The sequence below is a fragment of the Taurulus bubalis genome (assembly GCF_910589615.1).
Source record: "Taurulus bubalis genome assembly, chromosome: 5".
In the NCBI taxonomy this organism is placed as follows: Eukaryota; Metazoa; Chordata; class Actinopteri; order Perciformes; family Cottidae; genus Taurulus; species Taurulus bubalis.
The window spans coordinates 12,210,703-12,224,513 of NC_136593.1; the positions used below are offsets into that span (position 1 = coordinate 12,210,703).

Consider the following 13,811-nt stretch of genomic DNA (forward strand, 5'->3'; position numbering starts at 1 on the left):
TGACAGATATACTGCTCACTCCCCAGGACATAGCTCTCTAGAGCACATTCACGTACTTTACAGCATTGACACAGACACAATAACAGGGTGTTTTCCTCTTGAAATACAATGAACCCTGGCTAGTCAAAACCCCTTGGGAATGGGAGGTAATTTAAACCAGTGAAAAGTTCAGATGACTGAAGTATGTGGAAGTACCAGGGTGAAGCGTGTTCGTTATATGAAGCACACATAGTGCTCTCTCGCTCTCTCTCTCTCTCTCTCTCTCTCTCTCTCTCTTTCTCTCTCTCTCTCTCTCTCGCACGCTCCCTCTCCCTCTCTCATTACTGTTGGTAAAGCAGCCTGTCTGCTGTCCAATCTCCATAATGAAGAACAAGGGAAAGGTCAGTTTAACAACACCTAAACAGTTATCGACGGGTCAGAGGACAGAGGAGGGGAAGGTCAGTCAACTAGATAAATACCATACGGTCATGAAATTGAAACTGTCAAAATATGCAGATTAGGAGGGAAGCTGAGATCATCGCTGAGGAAGAGCAGGTTGTGCAGATGGTTCTGCTCAGAAGACACCCGAGGGTAGACAGCAGTGATGTGCTCATGGATGAGGTTCATGGTTAAACGAGAAAACAGGTTTAATTTAAACACTGCTTTAGCACGTATACAGAAGGTACTGTCACGCCTTCATCTGGTATGAAATCCAGCTTTTATAGCGTCAGATGGATTTATAAGATCCGCAGAATTACTTTCAGTTTGAAGATTTTAGATCAATAGCGGTATCTGAAGCCCTCTTCAAGAGGAAATCATTTCCGTTGTAATGCTTTGGTATCTGCTCTAGAAAACCATTTCCCGGCACAGAGGATATTGCTCCCTAAAATAATCATTGTCAATTTTATAGCATTTCATGCCTTACACATTTAGAAAAGGAGATGGAGGAAAAGCAGTGGACTTGATTTTATATCAGATATATGTTTCTCTCAATCCATTTCCTTTTTGAAGTGAGAGGAGAGAAAATGTTCGAAAGATGACCTTCGTTGCTGCAGCTCACTGAAGTCCTTGATCAGTGTCATTATCTGAATGTATAGAGCACAAAAAGGTATCGTATGAGTAAAGTGGAATCAGATAAATGGGTGGATAAAAGAGAAAAGATATGAAAGCTTATTACGGGGTGATCTAAAATAAGGGGAAAAAAAGTACAAACTTAGCCAAGCGTTGTAACATAATGAGACAAGTATGAGTCATTACTAATACAGTTTGTGCTTCATTATTAAATGCCGATGACAAATGCAGTGATTTGTAAGACATTTTTACATTATACATTCATATTTGCAACATGCCCGAAAGCTCAGGAGTGCGTGTCGAAATTGACGTAATGTCAGAATGCTTTATCTGATTTTGCCTGCTGTCGACACAATGTTAGTGTGAGCCCAACACACTGAAACAACCCTGCTGTGTGAATACAAATAAGACGTTTTGATGAGATAATAAACATTTGAATTAATCTGATGGTGTGAATTTACATTGATTCTTAATTTCTTTCCCCTGTAGATCCATCAGTGCATCACAGACAGAAGACAGTTGTGACGGACATGTGCTACCCGACAGAGATATCCAGCCTGATGGACTTTGGCACCCCGGACTGCTCGCTAGGCAAAGGTACGGTGCTGCTGCAAAATACAAGGTGTTGCCTTGGTGACAGCAGGAAGTGTGCACGAAGATTTATCCTGGCAGTTAAAAGACACAGAGCTGTCGGCTTTACTGCGAGGTTAACGCTGGAGCAAAGGCCTGCGTCGGCTAAGAGTGTGAGAACAATCAGACAGCCGCTGTTGGTACCTGGCCACCAGGGCCCAACAGTTCTCCATCAGCTTTGATTTATCGCAGCTAGATAACATGTTTTGTCACCCAATGAGTGGCGCAATAAGACTCTGAGACTGGATCGACTTCTTACCAGAGAAAATCATTTTACTTTGCAAATTGCTTTAATCTGAATGGAGCTTTACTGAAGTTAATTGCGCCCGAGTTGTATTGTAATGTGCAATTATTGCATCACAGTGTCAAATCACTGTCATCGACTGTCATCAATAAAATGTTTTACAGAGTGGCCTGTGTGACTCAAGATAATAGTCTCTCTCAATCTCTCGTGTGGAGTAATCAAACTGACCAGCCTGTAATATTACTCACAACAAAAGGTATTGATCATAAAGTTTATTGATCGCGTCTGTATTGTTGTCCTTTTCTTTTTCTCATCACAGCGACTGCTATTATTCCGTATTGTTCTCACATCGATGCCAAACCCGAGAGTCTGCAGTTTAATTCCTTCAATAATCTGAAATCCAATCTTTTCATCCCATCTATCCCCTTGAAGCTGGCAGAGCCTGCTCTGCGGCTATTAGACAAGCCTCATGTCATTTCCACAAGCAATGAGCAGCGACAGTGGTGACCTCGCTCACTCATTCTCCTTCTTCCCCAGTGCCCATCATTGCTTTCAGTCTCCCTCCTCCTCTTTTTTTTCAACTCTTCTTTTTTTCTTAAGGCCAGCTAATATCTTAATGCGGCTCCATACCGGCTCTCTATCAACGCTCCCCAGAACTGATAATGCAGACTGACAGGTCACCCGTGTGCAGCTGAGAGAAGCGAGAGCCATACTGTGGAGGGTGTAGAAAAAGAAGGCCTTTAAGGATTTCTTCTGGCTTTAATGTGAGCAAAGCAAATTAATGACATAGTGATACAGGGAGTTAAGCCGAAGAATAAGGACACTGAGGAGTGGAACATTTCAGACTGAAGAACTGTCAGGATAAAAGCAACGCTGTGAATACGATTCAGTGTAGCTGAGAGGCAGGCTACAGCATGACCTTAAAATGATGAAGTGCTACTTTTGGTCAAAATGTTCTTATTCATGTAAAAGGCTGTAGCTCTTCAGACAAGTTTAAAGCAGCTTGAGTCAGACAGGTTACAATTTTAATCTAAATATAACAAAGTGGGTTTAATCAGCATTTTAAAATTATATAAATGTGGTTCTGTGAGATATTGATATTGTTAATTGTATCCACTAAATTGTTTTGAATCTTTTGTCTCAGCTCAGATCAGTCTAAGAGAAATGAGCCTGGCAGTAATCCTTGAGGTGTCAGCGTGTGATTGACAGATCCATTGCCTCATGTGACAAGTATGTGGTTAGAGCACATCTGATCTCTGGAAGGAGCTGAAACACTGAGCGTCCTCCTCCTCCGACAGGCAGGGCAAATGGCATGCTCGCTCTGAACTGCTGTCACGTCTTTAAGTGGAAGAGGTTTAACTCGTCTTTCTCTTGCACACAAACTCACACATATTGTGCCTGCACGTATGCTAGTTATGGCACTCCAAAAAAATCCCATTATGAATTTATATCCAGCCAGGCTCTGCAGTCTGAATTAATTCAGTTGCAGCCATATCTGTTTTCCTCATACCACCTGTAGCTGCCTTAGGGTTTAAGGCCTCAAAGACCCGTATAGGCAAATGGGACCAACCACAACCTTATTTACTCTCCGCACACATCTGAGTTCCCATCTAACATGACACAGACTGTCCTTTTTCAGACATGCAGGACAAATCCCTGCTGGGTTAAATATATTATGGGAGAGCTGTTATTAATAATCCATAAATGTGTGTAGAGCTAATGCAGTTTGGTTGGAAGCATGAACTCCGTATCACTTCACTGCTGTCATGATCCATTTTTTGAGGCGTTTGTACTGGAGTTGATATTTGGAGAATTTGTATTCAGAGTTTACATTCCTACCTCCTCTGGCCAAAACCCACATTCACATTCAGGAAGTGAGTAATGTAAACCCATGTAGGCTACAAAGCCACTGTGGGCTCAGGGGGAGTGTATAGCTCGCATACAGAGGGGAGTATTGTTTTCTGTTCAGTCGCTGAGTGTAATTGCACACGCTGTCCTTTGTTAGTTCTCGGCCATCAGGTGGCGTGAAAGCTCCACTGACTCACCTGGGTTAGTACCTGAGGCCTCAGGTGCAGTTTGAATTCTCCTCCCCCCTCATCCCTTTGTACACTAGGGGGGGAAGATGAAAATCAGGAGTGGGCGTGGGGTAAAAGTTGTCCTGGCTGCCACAGGGCGTGTCACTAAACAGGTAGAGAGTGGAAGAGATACAGGAAATGTAGCTGAATGGCTTATAGGGGACGACTTCCTGGTAACCTGTCTGGGTGGAGCCTCAGCAGGCAGGGCTGGGAGCGGCCGGCTGAGGTGGTGTGTTGTGTGCGTTGGTTTGAATGGTGTGTGCACTGGTCTGTACGTATACATGTGTGTGTTTTCTTTTTTTTTTCACCTGCTATGAGAGCTCACACCACAGTTGACAGTGGAGTCGAGTGGAGCCTGTGCCAAGGAGGACATGAGGTCTGAGAAGGAGGAGGGGAAGGCCGGTGAGTGACAGATAGCAATGGAGATAGAGGGGGAGAAAATATGTTGTTTGTGTGTATTGGAGGAAATAGTGTTGGCCATAAGAGTGGCTTGAGTTGGCAGTGTGTGAACAGGCTCAATTTCACATCTGTTAATAACTGCCTGCATTGCTTGTATGAGAGGAATGTAAGAAGAAAACTTAATACTTAACACTTAACATATCACATTATATACAAATATACGATTATATACATTTATTGCATTTTTGCACTCTTCTATTGTTTGTTGTTGTTATTTCTATTTTATTTTTATTATATTTGCATTTACACCTTAATATGCACATACATACTTAAACTCTTGCACCTCTACTGTTTAAGGTTAATTTAATTTAATTCCTAAATTAATACTCTGTTATTCTTTCTTTCATACAGCTATTTTATTGTTGTTGTTATTTTTATCTTTATTCTATCAGTATTATTATTGCATATATCTTTCATCCCTGTTGTTTTTATATCTTTTCTTATTTTCTGTGTAAATGGCTGCTACGTGACACTAAATTTATTAATAAATTAATTAAGATTAATAAAGTATATATTCATTCATTCGAAATGGGTGATACAAATGCAATGGTGGAAAGTACATTTATTCAAGAACAATACTTAATACATTAGTGCAATTTTAGGTGCTTATACTTTACAACGTATGCTTCATTACATGATTAATCACTGAATTGTTTAGTAAATAAAAAGTCAGCAAATAATGAAAAAAAAAACGTCTGTATGGCCCATAATGATGACTGAAACTCTCTCAGCCTTAAACCCCAAATATATTTAATTTACTATCATGGAAAGCTGAGAAAAACAGACAATATTCACATTTGAGAAAGGTAGAACCAGATAACGTTTTCCATTTTGCTTAAAAAGTCACAAACACATAACAATTGCTGGCATCAAAGTAGCTGCCAATTATATTTTTGACGGTCAAATTCATCTCACCCTCACCCAGCTGCAGCTTTGAAGTGTAGTTTATAGGATGTTAAGCAGGTTGAGTTTACTCGTGGGCTTCTTTGTAACACGGCTCTCAACATGGCCATTGCTGAGCCGACGGCCCGCAAATAACGCTGCTAACATTATGAATAGTGCAAACAACAGCAACAGTGGTGACAGAGCAGTGTTTACCTGAGGGAGAACCGGAGGGTGGGTGCTAAGCCTCTGTGACAGCGTCGTCAGCTGTAACCTCTGCCGTATGAGTAGCAGCAATTAGCTAACCAGTGGTGGGGCACATACACTGGGACTCACAGTCGTGCATGTTAGTGCATGTGTGAGTCACTCACACATGCACTAACATGCACGAGTCGCCAGACCGGCCACGTAAACAAAGCACAGAAGTAGTAGTAGAGGTAGTGTGAGTGTGAAGACGGTCCACTCTACACAAGGAGTATTGTTTACTTTGTTTATATGTTTATGAAAATACTATTAATGTATTTTGGTATTTTTTACATTTAATGTATGTTACCGCAATGCAATTATATTTTTACAACAATATGAAGATTATTTTCCATTATTTGTTGTTGTACATCTATTCTTTGGCACAGCCCTTTATATAAAGTACTGATGTATTTAAATGTATTCCATAACCGAGACTTATTTATTGTTTTACTAAAGATATGAATATTCTGACCTTGTTATTACATGTCTATATGGATAACATAGTAATCTGTTAATCTTCCATAATCACTGCACATGAATGGAGTGGTATTTGGTGAGATACTGTGCAGTATTACAGACTATAGTGGTGCATCAGACATACTAAAGCTTGTATATTATGTGAGAGATTAGCACTGACTGAGGAACAATAATAACTACATTGGCTCTTGTGTTGTGAATACTGTTTGAATCTGGCATATAGTACAGTATGTGAAGATGTGTGGGCGTTATGGTGGTGTTTGAATGAATTTAAATTAGTTTGATTCAACTGTGTTTTGCGTGACTCTTGCTGCGGCGGGTGCACCTGGAGGTCACCACTTAGAACTGCAGAAGATAATGAGTTTGACCGATTGCACTAAAAAAGAGACAGATGGTGCCGTCCCCATAAGCTTCACACCATCAGCTTTGTAATGTTCTTCATCTCCATATAAAGCATAATTTTGTTGTTTTGTTTTTTAGAATAATTTCACACAGTCTCTGTGAGCTAGCTACCCTGAGCCTATTAAGAACCATTGTTACTTTCATCATCTGCACAAGTTTTAGATTGTATATTAATCAGAACAGGTATTTGTTGACATATTTTTACATGATTCAAACTCCTCAGTAATCATTTTAAAGACAAACACATTTCTGCCATGAGGGAGGTTGTGTATCAAATCATGTAGATTTTCAGTTCTCCGCGGACTAGATCCTGCAGTTTCTGCCAGATGTTGAGTCCCCACTACAGATTCAACGGGGACAATATGGCCTGTGGCGTTTCGGCCTCATGGACACCGTCCATTTGCTGATTACTCTGTGTTCATCCGCTGTTTTGTGGATACTAAGACCCAATTCCAGTTTATGCCCTCGTGGACTTGCAGACTTTGACACATGCTCCCACTAAGTTCAAGAAGGCTCAGGACTGCCCCATAGTAAAATAGTTTGAGGGCTCTCAGATAAACTTTGGGGAAATGTATTTATAAATTTAGTTATTATTATTCAAACAGTATGAAATATTAACCTTACTTCCCACAAATCTCTCTGTCCAGGTGATGTGAATTCACAAAGTACAACCGACATAAATTCATGAGGAGACCTCACACCTTCCTCCAGTCAGACACTCTGCACAGGTTACAAATAAGTCAGTTAAAGTGTGTGAGGGTTCATTGCTTACTGCTTAGGGTAGAGGGGACACATTGAGTCAAAACAGACATGTCCCCTGCAGTATGACAAATGGAGGCAATGAGAGTGTCCTGAGTGTCCTCTCTGTGTCCTGTTCAGACACAGAGAGTCCGACAATGTCAGCCAGGTTAATCGCTGGCTAAACCCAACCCGTGCACAGCGAATTAATGGATGATACCGGTGTCAAGTGAGAGTCAGGGTATGTTTTTCAAAATGCAGCTCTTGACAGCAGTCAAGAAAACTAAATAGCCTTGTCCAAGTTCTCGGGGCTCTTCCTGTGGCACATCCTTGGCAGCATACCTAATCTGCACATAATAAACGTGTGAATCAATTACAGCTATCTGTACTTGGCATCCTTACACTGACCTCAGTTGTAGTGTAAACCCACAGGCAATTAATTAACAGAGGCTGGTCCCAATAGATACTCTACACAAATACATTAGCAAGCATGCGCAGATATAGTATACAGACCAGCATACATACAAACAATCTGCAGGGCACACACGCTACAATCATATCAGCATTTTATCTGCTTTCAAGTGCTGTATGTGAAGTCTTTTAGAGGCAAAACAATACAATGATATATATATATATTAGAATGATATAGATGTACTGAACCTGAAAGTGATATTTTGTCTGCATATAGCGCCATGAATTACCATTAAGTGGTGAATACTCTGGTCAGGTAGGTTTGAAAGCCAGCAACATGCATTATTTATGGCCTAACACATTACAGAGGCAGTGCAATGCCTAGAGTAGGAAATTGACCAGACCCTTAAATCTAGGTTCTTTTCAGGATGCAGAAAATACAGTGCTTAGGGTCTCAGTGTTTCATGGCATCGGGAATTAGGTGTTTGCTCTGCGTTCTGTTTATTCTCTCCAGTAATGTTGCTTCGTTCCTCTGCCGCATTCAAATTGGAAAGAACCCAGTAGATTCACCATTGATGGCAAGAGAGAGAAAGAGAGAGAGAGAGAGAGAGAGAGAGAGAGAGAGAGAGAGAGAGAGAGAGAGAGAGAGAGATGATAACACAAAACAACTTTAAACGCCCCCTGCTGCTAAATATGTGTGCCATTTTATTTAATCACCAGATGTTCATAGGACAGCAATGCTTTAGTCAAGTTTCGTGTTTGTGATCAAAAGTTTCACATCATTTTATTATTATAAATACATTTGATAATGTCTTAAAAGTTTTTGTAGAGTTGGGATTTGGTTTGTATATTTTTCAGCACAACACATGAATATAACCATACTTAGAACCACATTAATGTATGACATCAAACACGAGTTTAACACAATTTGTCAAAAAAAAAAGATTCCAGGCACTCACCCGGCCACCTCCCCTGGAAAATTAAAAATGAGATGGAGACTTGTCACCGCTTTTTCCGCCGTTTGTACCTTAATGTTAAATACACTCTACAACCCAAGCAGGTCTAAAACCTCTGTTCTCCTCACACAAGTTCCTCATTTGACTATAGCAGAAATTAACAATGATGATGCTAAATATAAGCATGCCAATGATTTAAAAGAAGCCCCTAATCGCTGCAGCCTACAGATGCTACCCACCCACCCGGCCCTCCTGTGATTTGAGACTCAGCAGGTAGCTGCTGACAAAATGAATGGGTTTATTTGTGAAGCCTCAGTTGCAGTATTTTTTCTCTCGTTTTCCCTCCCTTCTGTCTTTCTGTCAGATTTGGGTTTAATGCTCCTGTTATGCTTCTTTAGTATTTTGGCTGTCCTTTTGTCTCGAGTTGCAAACGGAATCCTTAAGCATCACAGAGTGTTTCTTTTAAATCGAATCAGTTTCACAAAATGTGTACTAGTTGTACAAGAGTTGTGTTTTTTGTCTGCTTGGCTTTCTGATTTAGTAGCCAGCGTTTACAGCCATGCTAGCAGTTCTGTGAGGCTGTACGGCAGGCCTGCTTTGTGCTAAATGCTCGTACGGTAAACTGCTCACAATGATGGCGCTAACTTGCTGATGGTTAGCAGGTTTTATGTTTACGGTGTTGATTGTCTTAAGTTAAGCGTTGGAGCATGCTAAAATGTTCTAATTAGCAGTGTTTCTAGTTATGCAGATACTATGTTTGAAGTTTTAGACAAACTGCTGGAGGTGCAAAGGTCAGGGGAACTACATAGTTATTACATTTCATCATGAGAGGGACACAAATGGCTGTACCAAATTTCACAACAATCCATCTAATAGTTGTTGAGATATTTCAACTAAAACCACACATGTGCTCGATTCTTTTTTTGTTCTGGCCAAAGACCACATCCATTGAGCCAATGCTGGTAGCATGGCTAAAAACAAAAGATAAGGTTTAAGACATCAGGGCGTACCTTTAAATAGACGATTCAGGGTGACAAGTGCTATGCGTACTATATTATTACATATTCTCTCCTGTGCAGCCTAATTCTCTTGAGAGAGACTGAGTGTCATATGCAGAAGCACTCTAAAGCAACACAGATTATAAATAAGATGAGGCTTATTGCATGCTCGTTGTTGATACACAACTGGCAGGGTTTATTTCAGTCCATTCACGCTCTATTTTTCCTGCCTGTCAAGACTATAGTGTTACTTGCACGATGGGTTTAATCAAGAGCAGAAGCAGACTGCTGTCTTCTCCCAGAGCGAACTCGACTGATCTTTATACTGTAATCAGTGGAGGCCAGAGCTCAGCAGACCTATGCTTCAGACGTAATATAGTGCAGATAGTAGTATAGTATAATGATGAGTATATCCTCATTTTACGGATTAGATAATAACCTATTACCTATGTAATGCCAAACACTCATGGTTTGCTTTCTGTTGTTCTCCAAACTGTGTACATGCGACTTTGGAGGGAAACGGGTTTGCTTTTCATCTCTACCTCATCCTCTTAATTTCATAAGTGCATGCCTGTAGGTAGGTCCATTCAATCAATTAGAAAATGTCTAATATTGACCTTGATTAGTTTCATCGCGGACATTTAACCCATCGGGTAAAAGTGTGCTAGATCTGCAGATGTAATTGGCATCTGCAGATTGGCAGATGTAATTGGCAAATGTGCAATATACTGCGTAGATTAACCATGCAGACAGAAGATTTTCTTGGCTTCTGTTGCTAGTTGTCGTTTGACCAAAATGTAAACTAATTAACAATTAGGGATTTGTATTTGTAAAGCTTAGACAGAGTAAGCTTTAGCTAGCTTTTCCTTGCAGCTGTTTATTTTTGTTGGAGTTTTTCTGTCCAGCCATTATTCATTAAATTCAGATTTTACTGACATTCGTGTAAACTCCCAGAAGGTTTTGATTAAAAGACTCGTTATGACTTTATGGTAGTGTAGAGCAATGGCGGGCGTGGAGTTTGTACCTATGCCTGCTGTTGAACAGCTGATCGCGTCGTGGTGAAATGTGATTGTGAGCAGACCCTTAACAAGCAGCCGCGCATGCGCTCTGTTGCTCTGCTCCCAGCCTGCTGCCGTGCCGCGCCGCGCCATGCAGCAGGCTGAAGGCAGAGCAACAGAGGAACACAGGAGCTGTGCAATGACAAAATAAGCGAATAGGGAAAACATTATTACAATACATGTAGTGTATTTGTGAAAAACAACACAATTATCAAATAGCTATAACGTTTACTTATAAAAAATAAAAATAAAATCTATTTTTCTTTGCCCGCCACTCCTGTAGAGCAAGAATGTGACTTACTGTGTCATTGAGGTCAACATAAACAGGAACTAATTCATTCAAGTGGTCGCTGTATAATTTAGTTCACAAGAGACAAGACGGTGGCTCGCTTCCTTTGAAGGAGGCTGACAGTTTGAGTCAACACAACCTGCATCGCAGGTCCTCCCTTACGTAATGATTCCCATTTTACTGTCCTGGGAAACAAGTTTTTAGTGTTGTATTAGTTCCCTGTACAGCTTATTAGGAGACTTTGATGAAGCATTTACAAAACATTCCTGGTTGTTTGAAACAGCTCATACTCATATCAGCGAGTTACAGAAAAGCTTTTGTTGTATTTCTGCTTTTTACATCCCTAGTGAACATTTGTGATGTTGCTTCTAATTTTGTTTAAAGAAAACTTTGATATTGGTGTTCATATGTTTGGTGATTTATGTATTTGCTGCATTGTAATTTGTCTGAGAAATGCAACATTAAATGGCATTGCTTTGATGTCTTGCTGTTTTAGCTCCAAACCCTGCAAAACATATCTTAGCATTTTCTGTAGGAAGCCATTACTGTTTCATCCTTAAGCTCCAATTCACCTGAACACCCTCCTAACGTACACCCAACCCCTCTCCACCTCACAGATACCATTTTACAACTGTGCACCAATACCATAGGAGCCAACAGGGGGAAAAAAGTGTGAAGAATAAAACGTCAGTTGTGGAAATGAAAAACAAATCCCAATCCTGTACTATATTTAAAGAGCAGTTTTCATAGTCGTATCTTGAGCAGCGATCTATAAATACCTTTGTTCAATGGGAGCTAAAGCTGTTAAACCAGACCAAGCAGGCCTCCTGTCCTACCTCGACATGTCTGTCACACAACCGCACTGTATGTTATGTAGTTGTTTACAAGGGCAGGACTGTGGCAAGGAAAATTTGACCTTTTTGGAAATGACAGTGTCAGGGTTAAAGCATCTGTTTTAAAAAGGCCACAGTAATTATTTATTATTACACAACAAGGACATTTCCGCAGCTATTTCAAGGTGATAGAAACGGGTTGAAGATGTGTTTCTTGCGCTTGAAACTCCTCCAAGACAGTTTAATATGCTTTGGTTGTTCACAGGAGACTTCTATTAAAAATATTGTTATTGCAGCGCTGTATGATACAGTAGTAAAGTTACCTTATGACCTTGTTATCACACTGTCAGGTACTGTACCTGAGAGATTGGAGGAGAGGGAAAGACAGCATCGCCTCTGGCTTTGTGTAGGGCAGAAATAGCTGCGCAGAACCACTGTACTCACTAAAATTACACAGATTTAAATTGTCAGGGAGGCTGAGGTTCGAAAAGTGACAACCATGCACATCGTAACTCCTCAGGGCAGAATAGCTGGCTGCTGTCACTTCGGATATATTTGACACCCCTCTCCATCGTATATTACCCATAGTATTTTCATGGTTTCGCTATTTTCTATTTAATTAGTTTTTTCCATAATGTTTTAATAGTTAAGTATATTAAAATATGTATTTTCTCACTTACTCTTTACAGGTATTGAGCCATGCAGACACTTTCAGTTTTGCTTGTCCAGGTTTTACGTCTATGTGGTTCTGAGAATTCTGTCATTTGTGACATTAAGCATTTTACTGTATATTTCAACAATTTAAACAGACATTTTTCATCACAATGTTATTCTGGATAATACACATACCACCATGTCAACAGTTTCTAATCAGGACATTGTTTATGGATGGAGTTTTACTGTTGATGCTTTCTCGATGAAACTTTTCAGAGCTTGAACAATTAGTCAAATCATGAATTAGTCTATCAACACAAAAACTTGCAAGTATTTTGAGAATCAATTAGTTGTTTTAGTAATATTTAAGCAACTATATACTGTATGTATACATCAAAAAAGTTAGTTGCAGCTTCTTGATTGTGAATATTGTACTGCTTTTCTATGTCATTGTAAACTGAATAGTTTGGGGGTTTGGACTGTTGGTTGGACAAAACCACTACTACATAATTTCACTATATTCTGACATCGTATAGACTGATCAATTAATTGTGGTCTTCAGCACATTATCAATTACAAAAATCCTTAGCTACAGCCCTAAAACAATTCAGTGCTTTGGGAAGTACACATAAAATCCCATTCACGCCTATCTTACTGGGGTTGAAAACATATCTCAAAACCTGGTTGAATGAAACCAAAACTAGTATAGAGGATAGTAAAACAGTATATTATATTAACAATATTTCTCTTAGTTTTTTGGTGAACTGACCCTTTAACCATTTTAAATGCTGAATTGAAATGAGACTGAAGGCCTCATTGTCAAAAGAAATTCACCATAATGTGGTGAATTTCTTTTTCTATTAAACTAAATCAAGGAAGCAATGTCTGTTGTTCAGATCCAGAAAAACAATGAATGAAGCTGGCCAACATGCACATCAGTTCACTTTCTGTAAAGTTGCCTGATTGATTTATGAGAGCCAATCGATTCAGATGCATTGAGAATAGTTAATTTGAAACTGCTTTTGAACTTTTTAGTTTTTTCAACAAGAACAAGAACTTTAAATTGAACTCATCCAAACTGAATATTCCAAAACAGCTCACATTAAGCATCTTTGACCATTCATGTATATAAACAGCTTAACTCTAATCCTGCATACGCTTCAGAGGAGGCTAGTTCAGGTCTTTGACTGCCAATCCACACATTTCCAGGTCCCTCTTTCTCTTGCCAAGCAGAGAGTGATGCCTCTGCGTTCTTTCAAGCCTAATCATGAGCCAACAGCCACTGCACACCCCTCACCAGCGCTCTCTCTCTCTGTGTTTGTGTATGTGAGTGTCTGCGCTGGCTTGTGAAGGCTCTGATATGCAGAGGGGAAAGGGACTGGGAGTGATGGCCAGGACCTCGCTGGCTT

The 13,811-nt window shown here is 40.1% G+C and overlaps 1 protein-coding gene across 1 annotated transcript in view; it reads left to right on the forward strand.

The window, feature by feature from the left end:
• Nucleotides 1–13,811, forward strand: part of kaznb (kazrin, periplakin interacting protein b) — a gene marked incomplete at both ends in the record, with an annotated part of 100,600 nt that overhangs the window by 71,853 nt on the left and 14,936 nt on the right. The window contains one exon of the mRNA XM_079217791.1: nt 1,540–1,647. Within this exon, the coding sequence (XP_079073917.1) occupies nt 1,540–1,647 (108 nt within the window). The remainder of the gene's footprint in view (nt 1–1,539; nt 1,648–13,811) is intronic.